The 25,936-nt window shown below is 45.8% G+C and overlaps 1 protein-coding gene across 1 annotated transcript in view; it reads right to left on the reverse strand.

Moving 5' to 3' along the window:
* The window catches only part of LOC149429157 (adhesion G protein-coupled receptor B1-like), a gene marked incomplete at its 3' end in the record, with an annotated part of 89,154 nt that overhangs the window by 15,535 nt on the left and 47,683 nt on the right, over positions 1–25,936 (reverse strand). The window contains exons 3-5 of the mRNA XM_089666667.1: positions 25,275–25,378; positions 16,657–16,759; positions 2,548–2,698 (exon numbers count right to left, since the gene is read on the reverse strand). Coding sequence (XP_089522793.1) covers positions 2,548–2,698; positions 16,657–16,759; positions 25,275–25,378 — 358 coding nt within the window. The remainder of the gene's footprint in view (positions 1–2,547; positions 2,699–16,656; positions 16,760–25,274; positions 25,379–25,936) is intronic.

Consider the following 25,936-nt stretch of genomic DNA (forward strand, 5'->3'; position numbering starts at 1 on the left):
AGTGTGTCATTGTTCTAGGACCCCCAAGTGTCAGTGTGTCATTGTTCTGGACCCCCAAATGTCAGGGTGTCATTGTTCTGGGACCCCCAGGTGTCAGTGTGTCATTGTTCTGGACCCCCAGGTGTCAGTGTGTCATTGTTCTAGGACCCCCAAGTGTCAGTGTGTCATTGTTCTAGGACCCCCAAGTGTCAGTGTGTCATTGTTCTGGGACCCCCAGGTGTCAGTATGTCAGTGTTCCAGGACCACCAAGTGTCAGTAATTTTTCTGGACCCCCAAGTGTCAGTGCGTCATTGTTCTCGGTCCTCAGGTGTCAGTATGTCATTGTTCCAGGACCACCAAGTTTCAGTAATTGTTCTGGACCCCCAAGTGTCAGTGTGTCATTGTTCTGGACCTCCATTTGTCGGTGTGTCATTGTACTAGGACCCCCAAGTGTCAGTGTGTCATTGTTCTGGGACCCCCAAGTGTCAGTGTGTCATTGTTCTAGGACCCCCAAGTGTCAGTGTGTCATTGTTCTGGACCCCCAAATGTCAGGGTGTCATTGTTCTGGGACCCCCAGGTGTCAGTGTGTCATTGTTCTGGACCCCCAAGTGTCAGTGTGTCATTGTTCTAGGACCCCCAAGTGTCAGTGTGTCATTGTTCTGGACCCCCAAGTGTCAGTGTGTCATTTTTCTGGGAACCCCAGGTGTCAGTATGTCAGTGTTCCAGGACCACCAAGTGTCAGTAATTTTTCTGGACCCCCAAGTGTCAGTGCGTCATTGTTCTCGGTCCTCAGGTGTCAGTATGTCATTGTTCCAGGACCACCAAGTTTCAGTAATTGTTCTGGACCCCCAAGTGTCAGTGTGTCATTGTTCTGGACCTCCATTTGTCGGTGTGTCATTGTACTAGGACCCCCAAGTGTCAGTGTGTCATTGTTCTGGGACCCCCAAGTGTCAGTGTGTCATTGTTCTGGACCCCCAAATGTCAGGGTGTCATTGTTCTGGGACCCCCAGGTGTCAGTGTGTCATTGTTCTGGACCACCAAGTGTCAGTGTGTCATTGTTCTAGGACCCCCAAGTGTCAGTGTGTCATTGTTCTAGGACCCCCAAGTGTCAGTGTGTCATTGTTCTGGACCCCCAAATGTCAGGGTGTCATTGTTCTGGGACCCCCAGGTGTCAGTGTGTCATTGTTCTGGACCCCCAAGTGTCAGTGTGTCATTGTTCTAGGACCCCCAAGTGTCAGTGTGTCATTGTTCTAGGACCCCCAAGTGTCAGTGTGTCATTGTTCTGGGACCCCCAGGTGTCAGTATGTCAGTGTTCCAGGACCACCAAGTGTCAGTAATTTTTCTGGACCCCAAGTGTCAGTGCGTCATTGTTCTGGACCCCCATTTGTCAGTGTGTCATTGTTCTGGACCCCAAGTGTCAGTGTGTCATTGTTCTGGACCCCCAAGTGTCAGTGTGTCATTGTTCTGGACCCCCAAGTGTCAGTTTGTCATTGTTCTGGACCCCCAAGTGTTTGTGTGTCATTGTTCTAGGACCCCCAAGTGTCAGTGTGTCATTGTTCTGGACCCCCAGTTGTCAGTGTGTCATTGTTTTAGGACCCCCAAGTGTCAGGGTGTCATTGTTTTGGACCCCCAAGTGTCAGTGTGTCATTGTTCTAGGACCCCCAAATGTCAGTGTGTCATTGTTCTGGTTCCTCAGGTGTCAGTATGTCATTGTTCCAGGACCATCAAGTGTCAGTAATTTTTCTGGACCCCCATTTGTCGGTGTGTCATTGTTTTAGGCGCACCAACTGTCAGTGTGTCATTGTTCTGGACACCCAAGTGTCAGTGTGTCATTGTTTTGGGACCCCCGAGTGTCAGTGTGTCATTGTTCTGGGTCCCCAGGTGTCAGTGTGTCATTGTTCTAGGACCCCCAAGTGTCAGTGTGTCATTTTTCTAGGACCCCCAAGTGTCAGGGTGTCATTGTTCTGGACCCCCAAGTGTCAGTGTATCATCGTTCCAGGACCCCAAATGTCAATGTGGCATTGTTCCAGGATCCCCAAGTGTCAGTAGTTGTTCTGGACCCCCAAGTGTCAGTGTGTCATTGCTCTGGACCCCCAAGTGTCAGTGTGTCATTTTTTCTAGGACCCCCAAGTGTCAGTGTGTCATTGTTCTGGACCCCCAAGTGTCAGTGTGTCATTGTTCTAGGACCCCCAAGTGTCAGTGTGTCATTGTTCTGGACCCCCAAGTGTCAATGTGTCATTGCTCTGCACCACCAAGTGTCAGTGTGTCATTGTTCTGGGACCCCCAGGAGTCAGTGTGTCATTGTTCTGGGACCCCCAAGTGTCAGTGTGTCATTTTTCTGGGACCCCCAGGAGTCAGTGTGTCATTGTTCTGGGACCCCCAGGTGTCAGTGTGTCATTGTTCTAGGACCCCCAGGAGTCAGTGTGGGGATCTGATATCCCACACCGTACAATGATCTCCACAGCTGGATATATCTTTTCAGGTGTCTATGACTTCCATGTTTTCAGTGTAAAAAGCCACAAATGACCCGACAGAAGACATGACAGAAGCAGAGAACGATCGTCTCACCCCATCCAAGGCAGAGGAAGCGTTTGCGGATGATCCGGTTTCTCAGGCGCCCCGTCACCGCCATGTAGGATTGCCAAGCTTCCGTCAGCACCCAGCAGAATGAAGACAGGAAGAAGAAATGAAGGAAGGCCGCCACCAGGGTACAGATCACCTGCGGTACACAAAGGGGGCGTCACTGTGCAGTCCGTCACATAGATTGTTCGATTTGTCTGACATCTTAGTAATAGGCGGTCAGGGCGGTCGGGTCGGTCAGGTCGGTCAGGTCACCCAGTGTCGGCAGTTCCTACTCCAATTTCATTTCCCGTAATATACAATAAACTACAACCCAACAAAAAACAGTAGGAAGGCCAAGTTGTTGTTTTTTTAAATAGTTAAAAATGTATCTGTTGCTAAAATGTTTCTCTTTCTATTTTTTTTTAATTAAAGTAGAACATAGAACCTATCAGGTATTTTTTTTAAATATTTAAACATATATCTCTTGCCAAAATTTCTTTTTTTGTTATAATGTAGAACACGGCTAGAACCCATCAGAATTAAAAAAAAAAAATACCGAAAAGGGTTCTCTCAGATTTTCCAACAGAGTAAAACATAGTTAGACCCCATCAGATATTGTTTTTAGAATATTTAAAAAGGTGTCTCCAAAATGTTTTTTTGTAATTATACTAGTAAATGGTTAGAACGCAACTGGTATTTTTTAAATGTTTGAAAATGTTTATCTTACCAGCGTTTCTCTCTCTGCTTTTTTTTTTTTTTTTAAGGTATCTTCTGCCAAAATGTTTCGCTTTTTGTAATTATACCAGAACATGGTTAGAACCCAACTGGTATTTTTTAAATGTTTGAAAATTTTTCTCTTACCAACCTTTTACTATTTTTTTTCTTATAAAGTAGAACATGTTTAGAACCCTTCTAGTATTTAAAAAAAAATATTTAAAATGTTTCTATTGTCAAAATGTTTCCTTTTTTCATATTATAGTAGAACATGATTAGAACCCATCTGGCATTTTTAAATATTTACAAATGTAACTCTTGCCAAAAATTTTCTTTTATATATTTTTTTTAATTTATATAGTAGAACATGGTTAGAACCCATCTTATCTTTTTTTCTCTTTTGCTGTCTGTGTCCCAGTTGTAATATTTCCTTTCACTTCTTGCCCAGGAGATACAACAGGAAGTGAAAAAAATAAAGGGTTTCTCTCTGATTTTACAACAGAGTAAAACATAGTTAGACCCCATTAGATATTTTTTTTTTTTATATTTTATATTTAAAAAAGTAATCTCCAAAATTTTTTCTTTTTTGTAATTATACTAGTACATGGTTAGAACTCAGCTGGTATTTTTTACTTGTTTGAAAATGTTTCTCTTACCAACGTTTCTTTCTGTTTTAGAACATGGTTGGAACTGGTATTTTTTTTTTTAATATTTAATCATATATCTTTTGCAAAAAGTGTTCTTTGTTTTTTTTTTATAATGTAGAACATGGCTAGAACCCATCAGAATAAAAAAAAATATACCTAAAGGGTTTCTCTCTGATTTTACCTGGTATTTTTTAAATGTTTGAAAATGTTTCTCTTATCATCGTTTCTCTCTCTCTGCTTTTTTTTATTTCTTTTTTATATATATAACATGGTTAGAACCTATCTGGTATTTTTAAATATTGAAATACTTCTTATTTGTCACAGGATCTGTTGTCCCGATGTATAGGATTTCTATCATTCAGCACAGCTGCACATTTTCAGATTTCCCATCAATTTTCTGGTCTCCAGGACAAATAGCGAGTATGAATCTGCCTGGTGAGCAATTAAAATCTTGTACAAAAAGATCACCCCATCCCACCCCCACCCCACCCCCCCCCCCTCTTCTTCAGGGCTCCAAAACACACAAAAATGAAAAAAAAAAAAAAAATAGAAAAATAAAACTCCTCACTAATCCAATCATAATAAAATGTACCAATACACATGCAAAGAAAATTCTCGGTCATCAGAAATATTTATAAACACGTATTATGACTGATGATTTAAAAAAAAAAAAACACACATTATAGATAATTAAAATACATAAAGAAAACGGATCTCATTAAAAATGGACAAGATGGTTTAAATTTAGAGACTCAATTAAATCGATGCTCAATTACAAAATATATTCATTAAAACATAATTAACAAGGTGGAAGTCTGTCCTGTGAAATAAAATAACACGATAGAATACAGACTAATTAAGTAATAAATAATAACTGATAAGAGGTATATATATATATATATCAGTCCGTACCGAGAGCCCCTGAATATCAGGCCGTGCAGGAAACCCTTCAGTAGCGGAGATTTCTCTGTGAATAAATTACTATCACTACTTGGTAACATTGTTTCATTAATAATTGGTCTCTGTTCTTCTATATGACAAGAGATCTTTTCCTTCCCCCTCTATCCAAATTGGGAAAAACGTTTCGGTTAGAGATACAGTTCGAGAGACGATGATATTCTGGACGATGATATTCCGGACGATGATATTCTGGACGATGATATTCTGGACGATGATATTCCGGACGATGATATTCCGGATGATGATATTCCGGACGATGATATTCTGGACGATCTGCACAGCACCAAGCACACCTAAGGCCCTATGTATGCTGAGCTTTCATCCCCGCTGTACGGGGATCCGGTATTCATCCCCGCTGTACGGGGATCCGGTATTCATCTCCGCTCTATGAGGATCCGGTATTCATCCACGCTGTATGGGGATCCGGTATTCATCCACGCTGCATGAGGATCCGGTATTCATCCCCGCTGTATGGGGATCCGGTATTCATCTCCGCTCTATGAGGATCCGGTATTCATCCACGCTGTATGGGGATCCGGTATTCATCCCCGCTGTATGAGGATCCGGTATTCATCCCCGCTGTATGGGGATCCGGTATTCATCCCCGCTGTATGGGGATCCGGTATTCATCCCCGCTGTATGAGGATCCGGTATTCATCCCCGCTGTATGGGGATCCGGTATTCATCCCCGCTGTATGGGGATCCGGTATTCATCCCCGCTGTATGGGGATCCGGTATTCATCCCCGCTGTATGAGGATCCGGTATTCATCCCCGCTGCATGGGGATCCGGTATTCATCCCCGCTGTATGGGGATCCGGTATTCATCCCCGCTGCATGGGGATCCGGTATTCATCCCCGCTGCATGGGGATCCGGTATTCATCCCCGCTGTATGGGGATCTGGTATTCATCCCCGCTGTATGGGGATCCGGTATTCATCCCCGCTGTATGAGGATCCGGTATTCATCCCCCCTGCATGAGGATCCGGTATTCATCCCCGCTGCATGAGGATCCGGTATTCATCCCCGCTGTATGGGGATCCGGTATTCATCCCCGCTGCATGAGGATCCGGTATTCATCCCCGCTGTATGGGGATCCGGTATTCATCCCCGCTGTATGAGGATCCGGTATTCATCCCCGCTGTATGAGGATCCGGAATTCATCCCCGCTGTATGAGGATCCGGTATTCATCCCCGCTGTACGGGGATCCGGTATTCATCCCCGCTGTATGAGGATCCGGTATTCATCCCCGCTGTATGAGGATCCGGTATTCATCCCCGCTGTATGAGGATCCGGTATTCATCCCCGCTGCATGAGGATCCGGTATTCATCCCCGCTGCATGAGGATCCGGTATTCATCCCCGCTGTATGAGGATCCGGTATTCATCCCCGCTGTACGGGGATCCGGTATTCATCCCCGCTGTACGAGGATCCGGTATTCATCCCCGCTGTATGGGGATCCGGTATTCATCCCCGCTGTATGAGGATCAGGTATTCCTCCCCGCTGTATGAGGATCCGGTATTCATCCCCGCTGCATGGGGATCCGGTATTCATCCCCGCTGTATGGGGATCCGGTATTCATCCCCGCTGTATGAGGATCCGGTATTCATCCCCGCTGTATGGGGATCCGGTATTCATCCCCGCTGTATGGGGATCCGGTATTCATCTCCGCTGTATGAGGATCCGGTATTCATCCCCGCTGTATGGGGATCCGATATTCATCCCCGCTGTATGGGGATCCGGTATTCATCCCCGCTGTATGAGGATCCGGTATTCATCCCCGCTGTATGGGGATCCGGTATTCATCCCCGCTGTATGGGGATCCGGTATTCATCCCCGCTGTATGGGGATCCGGTATTCATCCCCGCTGCATGAAGATCAGGTATTCATCCCTGCTGCACGAGGATCCGGTATTCATCCCCCCTGCATGAGGATCCGGTATTCATCCCCGCTGCATGAGGATCCGGTATTCATCCCCGCTGCATGAGGATCCGGTATTCATCCCCGCTGCACAGGGATCCGGTATTCATCCCCCCTGCATGAGGATCCGGTATTCATCCCCGCTGCATGAGGATCCAGTATTCATCCCCGCTGCACGGGGATCCGGTATTCCTCCCCGCTGCATGGGGATCCGGTATTCCTCCCCGCTGCATGAGGATCCGGTATTCCTCCCCGCTGCATGAGGATCCAGTATTCATCCCCGCTGCATGAGGATCAGGTATTCCTCCCCGCTGCATGAGGATCCAGTATTCCTCCCCGCTGCATGAGGATCAGGTATTCCTCCCCGCTGCATGGGGATCCGGTATTCATCCTGGGCGGTCCAGCCACACTGCTAGCAGCCTGAGAATCTGACAGCGGCTGCAGTGGACCGTGGGTACAAGGGAGTCCCATATACCAGGTCCAATGTGCATGGGGACAAAAGCCAAAACATTCCTCATGCACACTGACCCCCCCTCCCAGATTTTACTTATGCCCCCCAGGACCAGTGACATTGGTGAGGCAGTCTCAGTAATGCAGAGTCAGTATGGCTCCACAGTACCCGGCCCCCAAGGTGGGACTACGTGTGAAGGAGGAACTGAGGACTCTGATGTGATGGGGGGGGGGGGGTGTAACGGAACCGACCCAGACTGTCCTTGGGTACTTCCGTTAGGATACCGCTTCCTTATCCGAACACCGACCACTGACACCACCGCTGACCATACAGGACTAGATGACACCAATCTTGGAGTAATCCAGGAAGTAGACTAGTTTATTTGAACACAGATACAAGATATATACACTCAGGGGACAATCCCCCCTCCCTGCATAATGACACAGGGCGGGGCAATCCCCCCTCCCTGCATAATGACACAGGGCGGGGCAATCCCCCCTCCCTGCATAATGACACAGGGTGGGACAATCCCCCTCCCTGCATAATGACACAGGGCGGGGCAATCCCCCTCCCTGCATAATGACACAGGGCGGGGCAATCCCCCGTCCCTGCATAATGACACAGGGCGGGGCAATCCCCCTCCCTGCATAATGACACAGGGCGGGGCAATCCCCCCTCCCTGCACAATGACACAGGGCGGGGCAATCCCCCTCCCTGCATAATGACACAGGGCGGGGCAATCCCCCCTCCCTGCATAATGACACAGGGCGGGGCAATCCCCTCTCCCTGCATAATGACACAGGATGGGGCAATCCCCCCTCCCTGCATAATGACACAGGGCGGGCCAATCTACATTTAGTAACAAGAGACACACCAGCAGACAGTCCCATAAGGAGGGAGGGCTGCTGGAGACACCCCCCACTCCACTAAGGTAATACACAAACACATACATCCCATAATAGTTTGCTCCCAAGCCAGACACACAATAGAACAATGGGATGTAACCACATGGCACCAAAAACAATCCACAACCCCCCCCCCAATATTAGGACAGATCACCCTGTACCCCTACCAGGCACAGGGGGACTTACACATAATAGGGATATGGGGAGCTGAGACAGGAGTCTCCCCACCTCTCCAAAGGGGGCTGTGTTCATGGGTCCCCCACCCAAAGTGAGCTGTGTTCCATGGGCCCCCCACCCAAAGTGAGCTGTGCTCCATGGTCCCCCCACCCAAAGTGACTTCCATCACAGTGGGCTATAATGTCAAGGAGGCTCGGATGTGATGAGGGAACTCTGGTGTGAGGAGGGGATCTGATGTGAGCTCATCACTTTCATCTGCAGATGAATGAAACAGAGTGGATGCAAAAGTAACAATGTTACTTTGTATCTCTCCATCTCCCGTCTGATCGATGTTTATAAACAATGTTACTTTGTATCTCTCCATCTCCCGTCTGATCGATGTTTATAAACAATGTTACTTTGTATCTCTCCATCTCCCGTCTGATCGATGTTTATAAACAATGTTACTTTGTATCTCTCCATCTCCCATCTGATCGATGTTTATAAACAATGTTATCTCCCGTCTGATCGATGTTTATAAACAATGTTACTTTGTATCTCTCTATCTCCTGTCTGATCGATGTTTATAAACAATGTTACTATGTATCTCTATCTCCCGTCTGATCGATGTTTATAAACAATGTTACTTTGTATCTCTCCATCTCCCGTCTGATCGATGTTTATAAACAATGTTACTTTGTATCTCTCCGTCTCCCGTCTGATCGATGTTTATAAACAATGTTACTTTGTATCTCTCCATCTCCCGTCTGATCGATGTTTATAAACAATGTTACTTTGTATCTCTCCATCTCCCGTCTGATCGATGTTTATAAACAATGTTACTTTGTATCTCCATCTCCCGTCTGATCGATGTTTATAAACAATGTTACTTTGTATCTCTCCATCTCCCGTCTGAGCGATGTTTATAAACAATGTTACTTTGTATCTCTCCATCTCCCGTCTGATCGATGTTTATAAACAATGTTATCTCCCGTCTGATCGATGTTTATAAACAATGTTACTTTGTATCTCTCTATCTCCTGTCTGATCGATGTTTATAAACAATGTTACTTTGTATCTCTATCTCCCGTCTGATCGATGTTTATAAACAATGTTACTTTGTATCTCTCCATCTCCCGTCTGATCGATGTTTATAAACAATGTTACTTTGTATCTCTCTATCTCCCGTCTGATCGATGTTTATAAACAATGTTACTTTGTATCTCTATCTCCCGTCTGATCGATGTTTATAAACAATGTTACTCTGTATCTCTCCATCTCCCGTCTGATCGATGTTTATAAACAATGTTACTTTGTATCTCTCTATCTCCCGTCTGATCGATGTTTATAAACAATGTTACTTTGTATCTCTATCTCCCGTCTGATCGATGTTTATAAACAATGTTACTCTGTATCTCTCCATCTCCCGTCTGATCGATGTTTATAAACAATGTTACTTTGTATCTCTCCATCTCCCGTCTGATCGATGTTTATAAACAATGTTACTTTGTATCTCTATCTCCCGTCTGATCGATGTTTATAAACAATGTTACTTTGTATCTCTCTATCTCCCGTCTGATCGATGTTTATAAACAATGTTACTTTGTATCTCTCCATCTCCCGTCTGATCGATGTTTATAAATAATGTTACTTTGTATCTCTCTATCTCCCGTCTGATCGATGTTTATAAACAATGTTACTTTGTAACTCTCTATCCCCCGTCTGATTGATGTTTATAAACAATGTTACTTTGTATCTCTCTATCTCCCGTCTGATCGATGTTTATAAACAATGTTACTTTGTATCTCTCCATCTCCCGGCTGATCGATGTTTATAAACAATGTTACTTTGTATCTCTATCTCCCGTCTGATCGATGTTTATAAACAATGTTACTTTGTATCTCTCCATCTCCTGTCTGATCGATGTTTATAAACAATGTTACTTTGTATCTCTCTATCTCCCGTCTGATCGATGTTTATAAACAATGTTACTTTGTATCTCTATCTCCCGTCTGATCGATGTTTATAAACAATGTTACTTTGTAACTCTCTATCCCCCATCTGATCGATGTTTATAAACAATGTTACTTTGTATCTCTCTATCTCCCGTCTGATCGATGTTTATAAACAATGTTACTTTGTATCTCTCCATCTCCCGTCTGATCGATGTTTATAAACAATGTTACTTTGTATCTCTCCATCTCCCATCTGATCGATGTTTATAAACAATGTTATCTCCCGTCTGATCGATGTTTATAAACAATGTTACTTTGTATCTCTCTATCTCCTGTCTGATCGATGTTTATAAACAATGTTACTTTGTATCTCTCTATCTCCCATCTGATCTATGTTTATAAACAATGTTACTTTGTATCTCTCCATCTCCCGTCTGATCGATGTTTATAAACAATGTTACTTTGTATCTCTCTATCTCCCGTCTGATCGATGTTTATAAACAATGTTACTTTGTTTCTCTCCATCTCCCATCTGATCGATGTTTATAAACAATGTTACTTTGTATCTCTATCTCCCGTCTGATCGATGTTTATAAACAATGTTACTTTGTATCTCTATCTCCCGTCTGATCGATGTTTATAAACAATGTTACTTTGTATCTCTCTATCTCCCGTCTGATCGATGTTTATAAACAATGTTACTTTGTTTCTCTCCATCTCCCATCTGATCGATGTTTATAAACAATGTTACTTTGTATCTCTATCTCCCGTCTGATCGATGTTTATAAACAATGTTACTTTGTATCTCTCCATCTCCCGTCTGATCGATGTTTATAAACAATGTTACTTTGTATCTCTCTATCTCCCGTCTGATCGATGTTTATAAACAATGTTACTTTGTTTCTCTCCATCTCCCATCTGATCGATGTTTATAAACAATGTTACTTTGTATCTCTATCTCCCGTCTGATCGATGTTTATAAACAATGTTACTTTGTATCTCTATCTCCCGTCTGATCGATGTTTATAAACAATGTTACTTTGTATCTCTCTATCTCCCATCTGATCTATGTTTATAAACAATGTTACTTTGTTTCTCTATCTCCCATCTGATCGATGTTTATAAACAATGTTCCTTTGTAACTCTCCATCTCCCGTCTGATCGATGTTTATAAACAATGTTCCTTTGTAACTCTCTATCTCCCGTCTGATCGATGTTTATAAACAATGTTACTTTGTAACTCTATCTCCCGTCTGATCGATGTTTATAAACAATGTTACTTTGTATCTCTCTATCTCCCGTCTGATCGATGTTTATAAACAATGTTACTTTGTAACTCTCCATCTCCCGTCTGATCGATGTGTATAAACAATGTTACTTTGTATCTCTCTATCCCCCATCTGATCGATGTTTATAAACAATGTTACTTTGTATCTCTCTATCCCCCGTCTGATCGATCTTTATAAACAATGTTACTTTGTATCTCTCTATCCCCCGTCTGATCGATCTTTATAAACAATGTTACTTTGTATCTCTCTATCCCCCGTCTGATCGATGTTTATAAACAATGTTACTTTGTATCTCTCTATCCCCCGTCTGATCGATGTTTATAAACAATGTTACTTTGTATCTCTCCATCTCCCGTCTGATCGATGTTTATAAACAATGTTACTTTGTATCTCTCTATCCCCCGTCTGATCGATCTTTATAAACAATGTTACTTTGTATCTCTCTATCTCCCGTCTGATCGATCTTTATAAACAATGTTACTTTGTATCTCTCTATCTCCTGTCTGATCGATGTTTATAAACAATGTTACTTTGTATCTCTCTATCTCCTGTCTGATCGATGTTTATAAACAATGTTACTTTGTATCTCTCCATCTCCCGTCTGATCGATGTTTATAAACAATGTTACTTTGTATCTCTATCTCCCGTCTGATCGATGTTTATAAACAATGTTACTTTGTAACTCTCTATCCCCCATCTGATCGATGTTTATAAACAATGTTACTTTGTATCTCTCCATCTCCCGTCTGATCGATGTTTATAAACAATGTTACTTTGTATCTCTATCTCCCGTCTGATCGATGTTTATAAACAATGTTACTTTGTATCTCTCCATCTCCCGTCTGATCGATGTTTATAAACAATGTTACTTTGTATCTCTCTATCTCCCGTCTGATCGATGTTTATAAACAATGTTACTTTGTATCTCTCTCCCGTCTGATCGATGTTTATAAACAATGTTACTTTGTATCTCTATCTCCCGTCTGATCGATGTTTATAAACAATGTTACTCTGTATCTCTATCTCCAGTCTGATCGATGTTTATAAACAATGTTACTTTGTATTTCTATCTCCCGTCTGAGAGATGTTTATAAACAATGTTACTTTGTATCTCTCTATCTCCCGTCTGATCGATGTTTATAAACAATGTTACTTTGTATCTCTCTATCTCCCGTCTGATCGATGTTTATAAACAATGTTACTTTGTATCTCTCTATCTCACCTACATTGTTTATAAACATCGATCAGACGGGAGATAGAGAGATACAAAGTAACATTGTTTATAAACATCGATCAGACGGGGGATGGAGAGATACAAAGTAACATTGTTTATAAACATCGATCAGACGGGGGATGGAGAGATACAAAGTAACATTGTTTATAAACATCGATCAGACGGGAGATAGAAATACAAAGTAACATTGTTTATAAACATCGATCAGACTGGAGATAGAGATACAGAGTAACATTGTTTATAAACATCGATCAGACGGGAGATGGAGAGATACAAAGTAACATTGTTTATAAACATCGATCAGACGGGAGATAGAGAGATATAAAGTAACATTGTTTATAAACATCGATCAGACGGGAGATAGAGAGATACAAAGTAACATTGTTTATAAACATCGATCAGACGGGAGATAGAGAGATACAAAGTAACATTGTTTATAAACATCGATCAGACGGGAGGTAGAGAGATACAAAGTAACATTTATAAACATCGATCAGACGGGAGATTGAGAGATACAAAGTAACATTGTTTATAAACATCGATCAGACGGGAGATAGAGAGATACAAAGTATCATTGTTTATAAACATCGATCAGACGGGAGATAGAGAGATACAAAGTAACATTGTTTATAAACATCGATCAGACGGGAGATGGAGAGATACAAAGTAACATTGTTTATAAACATCGATCAGACGGGAGATGGAGATATACAAAGTAACATTGTTTATAAACATCGATCAGACGGGAGATAGAGATACAAAGTAACATTGTTTATAAACATCGATCAGACGGGAGATGGAGAGATACAAAGTAACATTGTTTATAAACATCGATCAGACGGGAGATGGAGAGATACAGAGTAACATTGTTTATAAACATCGATCAGACGGGAGATAGAGATACAAAGTAACATTGTTTATAAACATCGATCAGACGGGAGATGGAGAGATACAAAGTAACATTGTTTATAAACATCGATCAGACGGGAGATAGAGATACAAAGTAACATTGTTTATAAAGATCGATCAGACGGGAGATGGAGAGATACAGAGTAACATTGTTTATAAACATCGATCAGACGGGGGATGGAGAGATACAAAGTAACATTGTTTATAAACATCGATCAGACGGGAGATGGAGAGATACAAAGTAACAATCAATGTGTATTTCGGCATCCTAGGTGGAAGGTGGGACTCTTGGTGAAGGGGGACAGATGACTCTGGTGTGATGTGGGACTCTGATGTGAGTTGATGGGATGCCCCCAGATTTTGTTCTGCACCCCCAGATCAGACAGCCTAGATCTGGCCTTTCCCCTAACAAGTGTCCACATTGAAGGACCTCCCCCCGTTTCCTGTTCTGGTGACACCTCATACGGCGGTGAGCTGTGCGGTGACACTGACTATCCTACCTATACTTTCAGATCAGACGCACGACCCCGTCAGCCAATCATGGGTCCTTCTGGTCTTTGTCAGCCAATCACGGCTCCTTCTGGTCATCCGTGCAGAATATTCCGCGGGGTTCATTGATGATGCGTGTTAATTACAGACATGCCGAAGCTCTGGGCCTCCTGGGAACACATTCAGCCATCTCCGTTTTATTGCTGCTCTGACTAATTAGGGGCATTCATTGGAAATGCATCCGCTGTGAATTGGCGTGATGGACGGAGGACATGAGAGCCCGAACACGCGTGTAGTGCAGAGATAAGGCAGGAAGAATGAGGTCCGCTCACGTCTGACATGGAGCCTCTGATGTGTGGCTCGGGAATTCTGGGTCAGCGCTTGGGCAGGAGGGGCTCAACCTACAATGTAACACAACCACGCCGGTCCCAACATAGGGCCCTTGTCTACTGATCTGTGCAAGCCACGGGGATCCCACCAGATCTGCATTCCTATTGGATAACATCAGCGCACAAAACATTCCAACAAGACCTTCGAGCTATCCAAGAAATCATTCAAACAAAACATTGTAATAAATATGTATCAAAAGAAGATGAAATCATAAAAAGTGGAGGTATGATAAACCGTTTACAATTTCATCCTCTAACCACACGACCCCCAATGACCTCCGGCCCTATACCCAGTGTTATCGATGATCGACATGCACAATTCTCCTATTGGGTGGGAATCATAGCAGGGCCGTGGACGCGTTTCGCAGATACAGGTCCTCCAGGAGAATGGTAGGGGTCAGAGGTGAGACCATGCCACATCCAGGCCACCAAAGATCACCCCATATACAGACGTTGGCCGAGTGGAGGGGGGACTCTATGAACCAGACGAAAAGGACTAGTTATGGACTCAACCAGGATTAGCGGGTTCTTCATTAAATATTACGGCTGGTGACTTCTTTTTTTGGGAGGTTTAAAACTCTACGAGTGACTCTCCCAGTGAGGTCATAGTCTAAGGAGATGGGAGTGGAAAACGCAGAGTAGGCGGGGCCTAGGTAGGTAAGATTACATTTTTTTAAAAATTCTAATTGTTTTAGTAACCTTTCCTTTAAAGAGAACCTGTACTTCAGTCATGGCGGTCCATCTGGACACTCGAAGCAAAGAAACACACCCAGCACCGGGGGAGGACTGACCATTTGGAAACTCGGGCACTGCCTGAGGGCCCAGGGTCAGTAGGGGGCCCCATGAGATGCCCCTGGTACCTTTTTCATAGGCTTTTTTGAGTTTGGGCAAGGACACAGGGGCCCCATGATCCCCTATTGTCCGGGGGCCCCATGAGTTGTCAGTCTGCCCCTGCCCAGCACTTCCGGGGATTGGGGATTCCCCAACTCCAATGATGAAGCAACCAATCATAATTTAATCCCCTGACACCAATCATGAAGCAACCAATCACAATTCACTTCCCCACTTCCAATGATGAAGCAACCAATCACAACTCACTGTCCCAACTCCACTGATGAAGCAACCAATCACAACTCACTGTCCCAACTCCACTGATGAAGCAACCAATCAAAACTCACTTCCCCAACTCCAATGATGAAGTAACCAATCACAGCTCACTTCCCCAACTCCAATGATGAAGCAACCAATCACAACTCACGTCCCCCATTTCCAGTGATGAAGCAACCAATCACAGCTCACTCCCCCTGCTTCAATGATGCAACAACCAATCACAACTTAATCCCGTCCTCCTATGATCCAACAACCAATCACAACTCACGTCCCTCATTTCCAGTGATGAAGCAGCCAATCGCCATGGCTAAGCCGGGTCACATTGGTGTAGTGACAGTTGTACTGAGGGGTGTGTCTGCTACTCAGCTGCGTCATCACAGAGCTCTGCAGGGTCAGGACAAGAAGCAGCAGTCAGGTATTCCGAGGCATTTTCTACACACAAATCTATCACAGACCAGAACATAGAGGGATTAGAAGCCTGCGTGGCTCCGGGTTCCGCACACATCGAGGTGTTCCGTTGGGTTGCATTACAGCGTCAGCATTTTACATGATAACGAGCTTTGCATTGAGGAACCCATTTATTTAGACGCGATGTTGTGGCCCCTCCCCCCCCGCGGTGCAGGACTCATGGCAGCAGCTATGCTAATGCTTTAGGGCACGGGTGTCAGACTGGCGGCCCTCCAGCTGCCAAACTACAAGTCCCATGAGGCATTGCAAGATTGCCAGTTACAAGCATGGCTCCTAAAAGCAGAGGCATGATGGGAGTTGTAGTTTGGCAACAGCTGGAGGGCCACCAGTTTGACACCCCTGCTTTAGGGTGCCATTCTCTGTCAGCACTTCTCGCAGTGTGCAGCAGTAACGAATGGTGGAACGTGTGAAGGACGCCCCTACAGGGAACCCGCTTAGTCCTGCATTAGCAAAGCTCAAGTCTGCCTGAAACACGACACTTCCAAGGTACAAGTCATCCTCTCCATCCACATATCATACCTTGTTCCTGGTCTGCGTCTGCCCAACAAGTATTAAGGCATTCGAGGAAATGATGGACAAGCAGAAGTTGATCAAAATGACGGAGCGCTCCGACCGGATGTACCTAGAAACAGAGATGGGAATTGTTTATTGTTCGTTTATTTCAGGCATTAATAAAGTTATGTCAATTCATAGAGCCCCGCCTTCGAGGAGCTTACAACTGTATTCGGGGGTCAGCAACCTGGGCACTCCGGCTGTGGTGAAACTACAAATCCCATCATGCCTCTGACTCTGAGAGCCATGGCTGTTGGTGTCAGAGGCTTGCAGTGCATCATGGGGAATTTAGTTTCACAACAGCTGGAGTGCCCAGGTTACCTTCCCCCGATCTCTTCATCTCAGACATGCATACTATTATTATTATACAGGATTTATATGGCGCCAACAGTGTGCGCAGCGATGTACAAAATGAAGGCGGACATGACAGTTACAATACAATTTGGTACAAGAGTAAACAGAGGGGCCTGAAACTGGGAGCTTACAATCTAGGAGGAGGGGTTGAGTGATACAAAAGGTAATAGCTGTGGGGGAGGGGCTGATGGAGGAAATAAATGGCAGTTTACTAGGTAGAAGCAGGATAGGCTTCTTTAAAGAGAAAGGTTTGCAGGTGGATAGATTAGGAGACAGCCGGAGGGATTGGGGAGGGGAGTTCCATAGGATGGGAGAAGCTCGGGAGAAGTCCTGGTGGCGAGCATGAGAGGAGGTGACACGGGAACTAGAGAGCAGAAGGTCTTGGGAGGATCGAAGAGAGCGGTTTGGTTGATATTTTGAGGCCAGGTTGGTGATGTAGCTGGAGGCAGAGTTGTGGATGGCTTTGTAAGTTGTTAGTATTTTGAATTTTATTCGTTGGGCGAATGGAAGCCAGTGGAGGGATTGGCAGAGAGGGATGGAGGACACTGAATGGAGGCCAGTGGAGGGATTGGCAGAGGGGGGTGGAGGACACTGAATGGAGGCCAGTGGAGGGATTGGCAGAGAGGGGTGGAGGGATTGGCAGAGAGGGGTGGAGGACACTGAATGGAGGTCAGTGGAGGGATTGGCAGAGAGGGATGGAGGACACTGAATGGAAGCCAGTGGAGGGATTGGCAAAGAGGGGTGGATGACACTGAATGGAGGCCAGTGGAGGGATTGGCAGAGGAAGGTGGAGGACACTGAGTGGAGGCCAGTGGAGAGATTGGCAGAGAGGGGTGGAGGACACTGAATGGAGACCAGTGGAGGGATTGGCAGAGAGGGGTGGAGGACACTGAGTGGAGGCCAGTGGAGGGATTGGCAGAGAGGGGTGGAGGACACTGAATGGAGACCAGTGGAGGGATTGGCAGAGAGGGGTGGAGGACACTGAGTGGAGGGATTGGCAGAGAGGGGTGGAGGACACTGAATGGAGACCAGTGGAGGGATTGGCAGAGAGGGGTGAAGGACACTGAATGGAGGCCAGTGGAGGGATTGGCAGAGAGGGATGGAGGACACTGAATGGAAGCCAGTGGAGGGATTGGCAGAGAGGGGTGGATGACACTGAATGGAGGCCAGTGGAGGGATTGGCAGAGAGGGGTGGATGACACTGAGTGGAGGCCAGTGGAGAGATTGGCAGAGAGGGGTGGAGGACACTGAATGGAGACCAGTGGAGGGATTGGCAGAGAGGGGTGGAGGACACTGAGTGGAGGCCAGTGGAGGGATTGGCAGAGAGGGGTGGAGGACACTGAATGGAGACCAATGGAGGGATTGGCAGAGAGGGGTGGAGGACACTGAAAGGAGGCCAGTGGAGGGATTGGCAGAGAGGGGTGGAGGACACTGAATGATTGGTAAGGTGGATGAGCCTGGCAGCAGTATTCATGATGGACTGGAGGGGGTGTGGCCTATGTAAAGGTCATCCAATGAGGAGGGAGTTGCAGTAGTCGAGGTGAGAGATAACCAGGGAGTGAATTAGGAGCTTTGTGGTCTCATTGGTTAAAAAGGGGTGTATTCTGGAGATGTTGCGGAGGTTGAGGTGACATGCTTGGACAGTGATTGGATGGGGGCCTGATAGGATAGTTCAGAATCCAGGGTAACACCCAGCACCCTGAAATGACGGGATGGGTTGATGGTGGTGCTAATGATCCTGACCGAGAAATCAGGGGAAGAGGCGCGTGGGGGAGGTAATATTATGAGCTCAGTTTACCTACCAGCATGTATTTGGGGTGTGGGAAGAAATCTGAGTACCTGGAGGAAACCCAGGCAAGTACAGAGGGAACATGAAAGCTTTATGTAGATAGTGTCCTGGACAGGGTCTGAACCGAGTGCTTCAAGGCAGACGTACCCACCACTGGTGGCAGCACAGTGGCTCAGTGGTTAGCACCTCTGATGGCTGATTTAAAGAAGACCCTCATCTATTACAAGAACTTTTTCTCTCCTGGTTCCTCCCCCCTCCCTTTTCCACAACTTGAGAATGTTTCCCGTAATCAGAAATGTTTAGTAACTTTTTGAGCTTTCTGATTCCTCACCAAGATGAGAATTACATAGGAGCCCCTTGCTGCCTCCTGCTCAACTAAGTCAGGAGGTCCACTGCATGTCACATGGAGGTTTAATGCAGGTCATAATGAGGTTGCCTACAAGTCAGGAGGAGGTAAAAAAAAGTTTAACTGAAATTCAGAAAGAGAATAACTGCGAGTCAGAAGGAAATCAAGTCAACTGCTAGTCATAAGGAAGTCAATTGCAGATCGCAAGGAGGTCAACTGTAAATCAGGAGATACTCAACTGTTAATCAGAAGGAGGTCAACTGCAGGTCAGAAGGAAGTCAACAGTAAGTCAGAAGGAAGAAAACTGCTAACTGGGAGGTCAACTGAAGGTCAAAAGGAGATAGAAGAAAGTCAACTGCTCATCAGAAGGTGGTCAACTGAAGGCCAGAAGGAGGTCAACTGTAAAGCTGGCCATATGCTGTATTTTTTTTCCCTGTTCAACCAGCAAGTCCCCCATTCACACACTCGATGTGGATGGGGAAATGCTTCCCGTTGAACCTCTGTATGCTGACAGCAGGGAGTCTTCCCTGCCATTAGAAGACAATGATCAGTGTTGCCCGCTATAGATGGCGGCACTAATTGATTGGGAAAAACCCAACAGGCTGGTTGTACACCAGTTGCCGATTGATAGATTAATACAATCAACCTGCCCACACATGGATTAAAATTCGTCCAGTCCCTGGTGGACCGGCCGAATTTCACTCCATGCCTGGGTGGCTTAAGTCAGAAGGAAGTCAACTGCTGGTCAGAAGGAAGTCAACTGCTGGTCAGAAGGAAGTCAACTGCTGGTCAGAAAGAGGTCAGCTGCTGGTCAGAAGGAAGTCAGCTGCTGGTCAGAAGGAGGTCAGCTGCTGGTCAGAAGGAAGTCAGCTGCTGGTCAGAAGAAAGTCAGCTGCTGGTCAGAAGGAAGTCAGCTGCTAGTCAGAAGGAAGTCAGATGCTGGTCAGAAGGAGGTCAGCTGCTGGTCAGAAGGAGGTCAGCTGCTGGTCAGAAGGAGGTCAGCTGCTGGTCAGAAGGAGGTAAGCTGCTGGTCAGAAGGAGGTCAGCTGCTGGTCAGAAGGAGGTCAGCTGCTGGTCAGAAGGAGGTCAGCTGCTGGTCAGAAGGAGGTCAGCTGCTGGTCAGAAGGAGGTCAGCTGCTGGTCAGAAGGAAGTCAGCTGCTGGTCAGAAGGAGGTCAGCTGCTGGTCAGAAGGAAGTCAGCTGCTGGTTAGAAGGAGGTCAGCAGCAGGTAAGAAGGAAGTCAACCTACTTGAAGTAGGTCAATGACAAGCAAGCTATCAGTGACTTTTTTCAGCAAAAATAAAATCTAATACAGCAAAGAAGACTTTGAACTTTGGGGAAAGTATCTGGAATGTGAAATATGAACCTCTACTCAGTGGTATAACAAGGAAGATGCAGATATTTTATATCCATCACAGTTTGTGAAGCGTTTCCACAGCTGTGCAGATGACGCATAACGCGGGATTATTCTGGCGTTCAATATTTCATTCTAAGATATCAAATACAATTCAGAACTTGGCTTGCTGGGAACAATGAGAGAACTTCAGAGAATATCTCAATCCTTCCCGACTTCCATATAAAATAGTCTGTAGAACAGTTGGTAATGGCAGTCCAGGTTACATGAAGAGCCTCTCACAGTAGTTCTTGATATAATACATGTATGCGGATTGTTTTACACGTCTGGTTTTCAGTCTGATGTTGTGAGGACCAGCACTGTCACTGGTCGAGTCCTGCCACAGAACGAATCCAGACTTTCTCAGCCAGAGATGCTGAGGAACTCCAAAATTCCGGCAGAGGTTGAGTAGTAACTGATAAACAGCCTGGTGGTGCCTGCCAAGTTCTGGCATCATTGCTAATCACCAGGCGTGTGGAACCAGTGTGGTCTCTCCTCTCTTCTCATAGGAAAGTGACCACCGACATCAGTGATCTTTGTAGCTGGTTGCAAGGAGAGAATTCTTCTCACTGACCACCAGGGTAAATGGGTCTTTCTTCTCTGACAATCAATTATTCGCTAACCGCCAGTAGCGGGGGGGTGTCTTTCATCATTGACTGCCAATGTATAGAGACAATTCTCCTGACCATCAAAATTAAGTGGCATGTCTCCAACTGGCCACCAATGTAAAGGGTCACTTCTACTGATCATCAATGGTAGAGGATCCTTCTCCACTGACCACCAATGCAGTGGGACATTTGTTCTACTGAACAAATCAGTGAAAGGTGCTCTTCACCCACCAGTCCACCATTGTAACTGGGCACTTATATACTGAATGCCAATGTAAAGGGCCCCTTCTCTCTGACCATCAATTTAAAGAGGTTCTTCTCCCACCTGCCACCAATGTAACTTCCAATCTAAAAGAACACGTCTACCAGATATTATTCCAAGCAGGACTTTCAACATGGACCACAAATGTAAAGGGACATTTCCTATGGACCATTAATGTAAGGAGGCACTTCTGCTGACTATCAATGTAAGGAACATTCTTCCCACTGACCCCCAATGTAAGGGACATTCTTCGTCCTGACCACCAATGTAAGGGACATTCTTCCCACTGACCTCCAATGTAAGGGACATTCTTCCCACTGACCCCCAATGTAAGGGACATTCTTCCCACTGACCCCCAATGTAAGGAACATTCTTCCCACTAACCCCCAATGTAAGGGACATTCTTCCCACTGACCCCCAATGTAAGGGACATTCTTCCCACTGACCACCAATGTAAGGGACATTCTTCCCACTGACCCCCGATGTAAGGGACATTCTTCCCACTGACCCCCAATGTAAGGGACATTCTTCCTCCTGACCACCAATGTAAGGGACATTCTTCCCACTGACCACCAATGTAAGGGACATTCTTCCCACTGACCCCCAATGTAAGGGACATTCTTCCCACTGACCCCCAATGTAAGGAACATTCTTCCCACTAACCCCCAATGTAAGGGACATTCTTCCCACTGACCCCCAATGTAAGGGACATTCTTCCCACTGACCCCCAATGTAAGGGACATTCTTCCCACTGACCACCAATGTAAGGGACATTCTTCCCACTGACCCCCGATGTAAGGGACATTCTTCCCACTGACCCCCAATGTAAGGGACATTCTTCCTCCTGACCACCAATGTAAGGGACATTCTTCCCACTGACCCCCAATGTAAGGGACATTCTTCCTCCTGACCACCAATGTAAGGGACATTCTTCCCATTGACCTCCAATGTAAGGGACATTCTTCCCACTGAACCCCAATGTAAGGGACATTCTTCCCACTGACCACCAATGTAAGGGACATTCTTCCCACTGACCCCCGATGTAAGGGACATTCTTAACACTGACCCCCAATGTAAGGGACATTCTTCCTCCTGACCACCAATGTAAGGGACATTCTTCCCACTGACCCCCAATGTAAGGGACATTCTTCCCACTGACTGCCAATGTAAGGGACGTTCTTCCTACTGACCCCCGATGTAAGGGACATTCTTCCCACTGACCCCCAATGTAAGGGACATTCTTCCCACTGACCACCAATGTAAGGGACATTCTTCCCACTGACCCCCGATGTAAGGGACATTCTTAACACTGACCCCCAATGTAAGGGACATTCTTCCTCCTGACCACCAATGTAAGGGACATTCTTCCCACTGACCCCCAATGTAAGGGACATTCTTCCTCCTGACCACCAATGTAAGGGACATTCTTCCCACTGACCCCCAATGTAAGGGACATTCTTCCCACTGACCCCCAATGTAAGGGACATTCTTCCCACTGACCACCGATGTAAGGGACATTCTTCCCACTGACCCCCGATGTAAGGGACATTCTTAACACTGACCCCCAATGTAAGGGACATTCTTCCCACTGACCCCCAATGTAAGGGACATTCTTCCCACTGACCACCAATGTAAGGGACATTCTTCCCACTGACCACCAATGTAAGGGACATTCTTCCCACTGATCACCAATGTAAGGGACATTCTTCCCACTGACCACCAATGTAAGGGACATTCTTCCCACTGATCACCAATGTAAGGGACATTCTTCCCACTGATCACCAATGTAAGGGACATTCTTCCTCCTGACCACCAATGTAAGGGACATTCTTCCCACTGACCCCCAATGTAAGGGACATTCTTCCTCCTGACCACCAATGTAAGGGACATTCTTCCCACTGACCCCCAATGTAAGGGACATTCTTCCCACTGACCCCCAATGTAAGGGACATTCTTCCCACTGATCCCAATGTAAGGGACGTTCTTCCCACTGACCCCCAATGTAAGGGACATTCTTCCCACTGACCCCCAATGTAAGGGACATTCTTCCCACTGACCACCAATGTAAGGGACATTCTTCCCACTGACTGCCAATGTAAGGGACATTCTTCCCACTGACCCCCAATGTAAGGGATATTCTTCCCACTGACCCCCAATGTAAGGGACGTTCTTCCCACTGACTGCCAATGTAAGGGACAATCTTCCCACTGACCCCCAATGTAAGGGACATTCTTCCCACTGACCACCCCAATGTAAGGGACATTCTTCCCACTGACTGCCAATGTAAGGGACATTCTTCCCACTGACCCCCAATGTAAGGGACATTCTTCCCACTGACCCCCAATGTAAGGGATATTCTTCCCACTGACCCCCAATGTAAGGGACATTCTTCCCACTGACCACCAATGTAAGGGACATTCTTCCCACCGACCCCCAATGTAAGGGACATTCTTCCCACTGATCACCAATGTAAGGGATATTCTTCCCACTGACCACCAATGTAAGGGACATTCTTCCCACTGATCACCAATGTAAGGGACGTTCTTCCCACTGACCCCGAATGTAAGGGGCATTCTTCCCACTGACCCCCCAATGTAAGGGACGTTCTTCCCACTGATCACCAATGTAAGGGACATTCTTCCCACTGATCCCAATGTAAGGACGTTCTTCCCACTGACCCCCAATGTAAGGGACATTCTTCCCACTGACCCCCAATGTAAGGGATATTCTTCCCACTGACCCCCAATGTAAGGGACATTCTTCCCACTGACCCCCAATGTAAGGGACATTCTTCCCACTGATCCCAATGTAAGGGACGTTCTTCCCACTGACCCCCAATGTAAGGGACATTCTTCCCACTGACCCCCAATGTAAGGGACATTCTTCCCACTGACCACCAATGTAAGGGACATTCTTCCCACTGACTGCCAATGTAAGGGACATTCTTCCCACTGACCCCCAATGTAAGATATATTCTTCCCACTGACCCCCAATGTAAGGGATATTCTTCCCACTGACCCCCAATGTAAGGGACAATCTTCCCACTGACCCCCAATGTAAGGGACATTCTTCCCACTGACCACCAATGTAAGGGACATTCTTCCCACTGACCCCCCCAATGTAAGGGACATTCTTCCCACTGACTGCCAATGTAAGGGACATTCTTCCCACTGACCCCCAATGTAAGGGACATTCTTCCCACTGACCCCCAATGTAAGGGATATTCTTCCCACTGACCCCCAATGTAAGGGACATTCTTCCCACTGACCACCAATGTAAGGGACATTCTTCCCACTGATCACCAATGTAAGGGACATTCTTCCCACTGATCCCAATGTAAGGGACATTCTTCCCACTGACCCCCAATATAAGGGACATTCTTCCCACTGACCCCCAATGTAAGGGACATTCTTCCCACTGACCCCCAATGTAAGGGACATTCTTCCCACTGACCCCCAATGTAAGGGACATTCTTCCCACTGACCCCCAATATAAGGGACATTCTTCCCACTGACCCCCAATGTAAGGGACATTCTTCCCACTGACCCCCAATGTAAGGGACATTCTTCCAACTGACCCCCAATGTAAGGGACATTCTTCTCACTGACCCCCAATGTAAGGGATGATTCTTCACTGAACATCAAAGTAAGGAGCATTCTGGCCACCAATGTAAGGTCTTTTCCTGGTCATGCTGATGAATTGTGTGCTGTGGGTAACACAACAAATGGTGGGGTTCCCTGAGACCTGACAAACACTTTATGAGTTTCTCCCCAGTAAAGGCAGTAAGTCGGAGATGATTAGTCGTAGGACACCCAGGATTCACTGTAACTCACCTCCATACCGACACATAGATGATGATGAGAAGCAGAAGGGTGAGCGAGGAGACACCACAGCCAACAATCAGAGTGACTGATGGGACGAGGACCTTCTCCATATTCTGGAAGAGAAAGAAAACCGCTTAGAGGAAAACCTTCAGAAAAAGTTATACAAAAAAGAAAAAAACTTTCTATGTCATCCATGTCACGTCGTGGAAAACTCAATTTTTACTTTCAATATTTTTATTAAAGATTTAAGATACAATCCAGAACAAAAAAACGTATTCTACAAATCCAGCCAACAGAAGTCTAATGATAGTCCACCATTACACGAACAAGGCATGCCAAAGTGATCCTAGAGACGGGCGCTCAATATAGTCCACAGAATTCCAGAAGCTTCAGAGAACACTAAAGTGATCCACTTAAAGCCCGGATCCAATATGGGGGACCTAGCCTCCATTCCTGAATTGTTGATGAGCAGAAAGGGGGGGGGGGGGGGGATCCCAGAAGACCGGATATGAAGCCCCTGATGGAAAAGGGTTCAGCGGTCGATGTGCGAATAGCGTGCCTGTGGGGTCCAGACTTTTTGAAAGTGTATCAGTAGTCACAAACCGCAGCGCCACAGAAAAAATATGCCCCCAAAATGATATAAACTGCTGCTGTACACAAGTGTAATACAC

The sequence above is a fragment of the Staurois parvus genome, unplaced genomic scaffold, assembly GCF_062004578.1.
Source record: "Staurois parvus isolate SC_StPar_1 unplaced genomic scaffold, SC_StPar_1.0 ptg002767l, whole genome shotgun sequence".
NCBI classification, from domain to species: Eukaryota; Metazoa; Chordata; class Amphibia; order Anura; family Ranidae; genus Staurois; species Staurois parvus.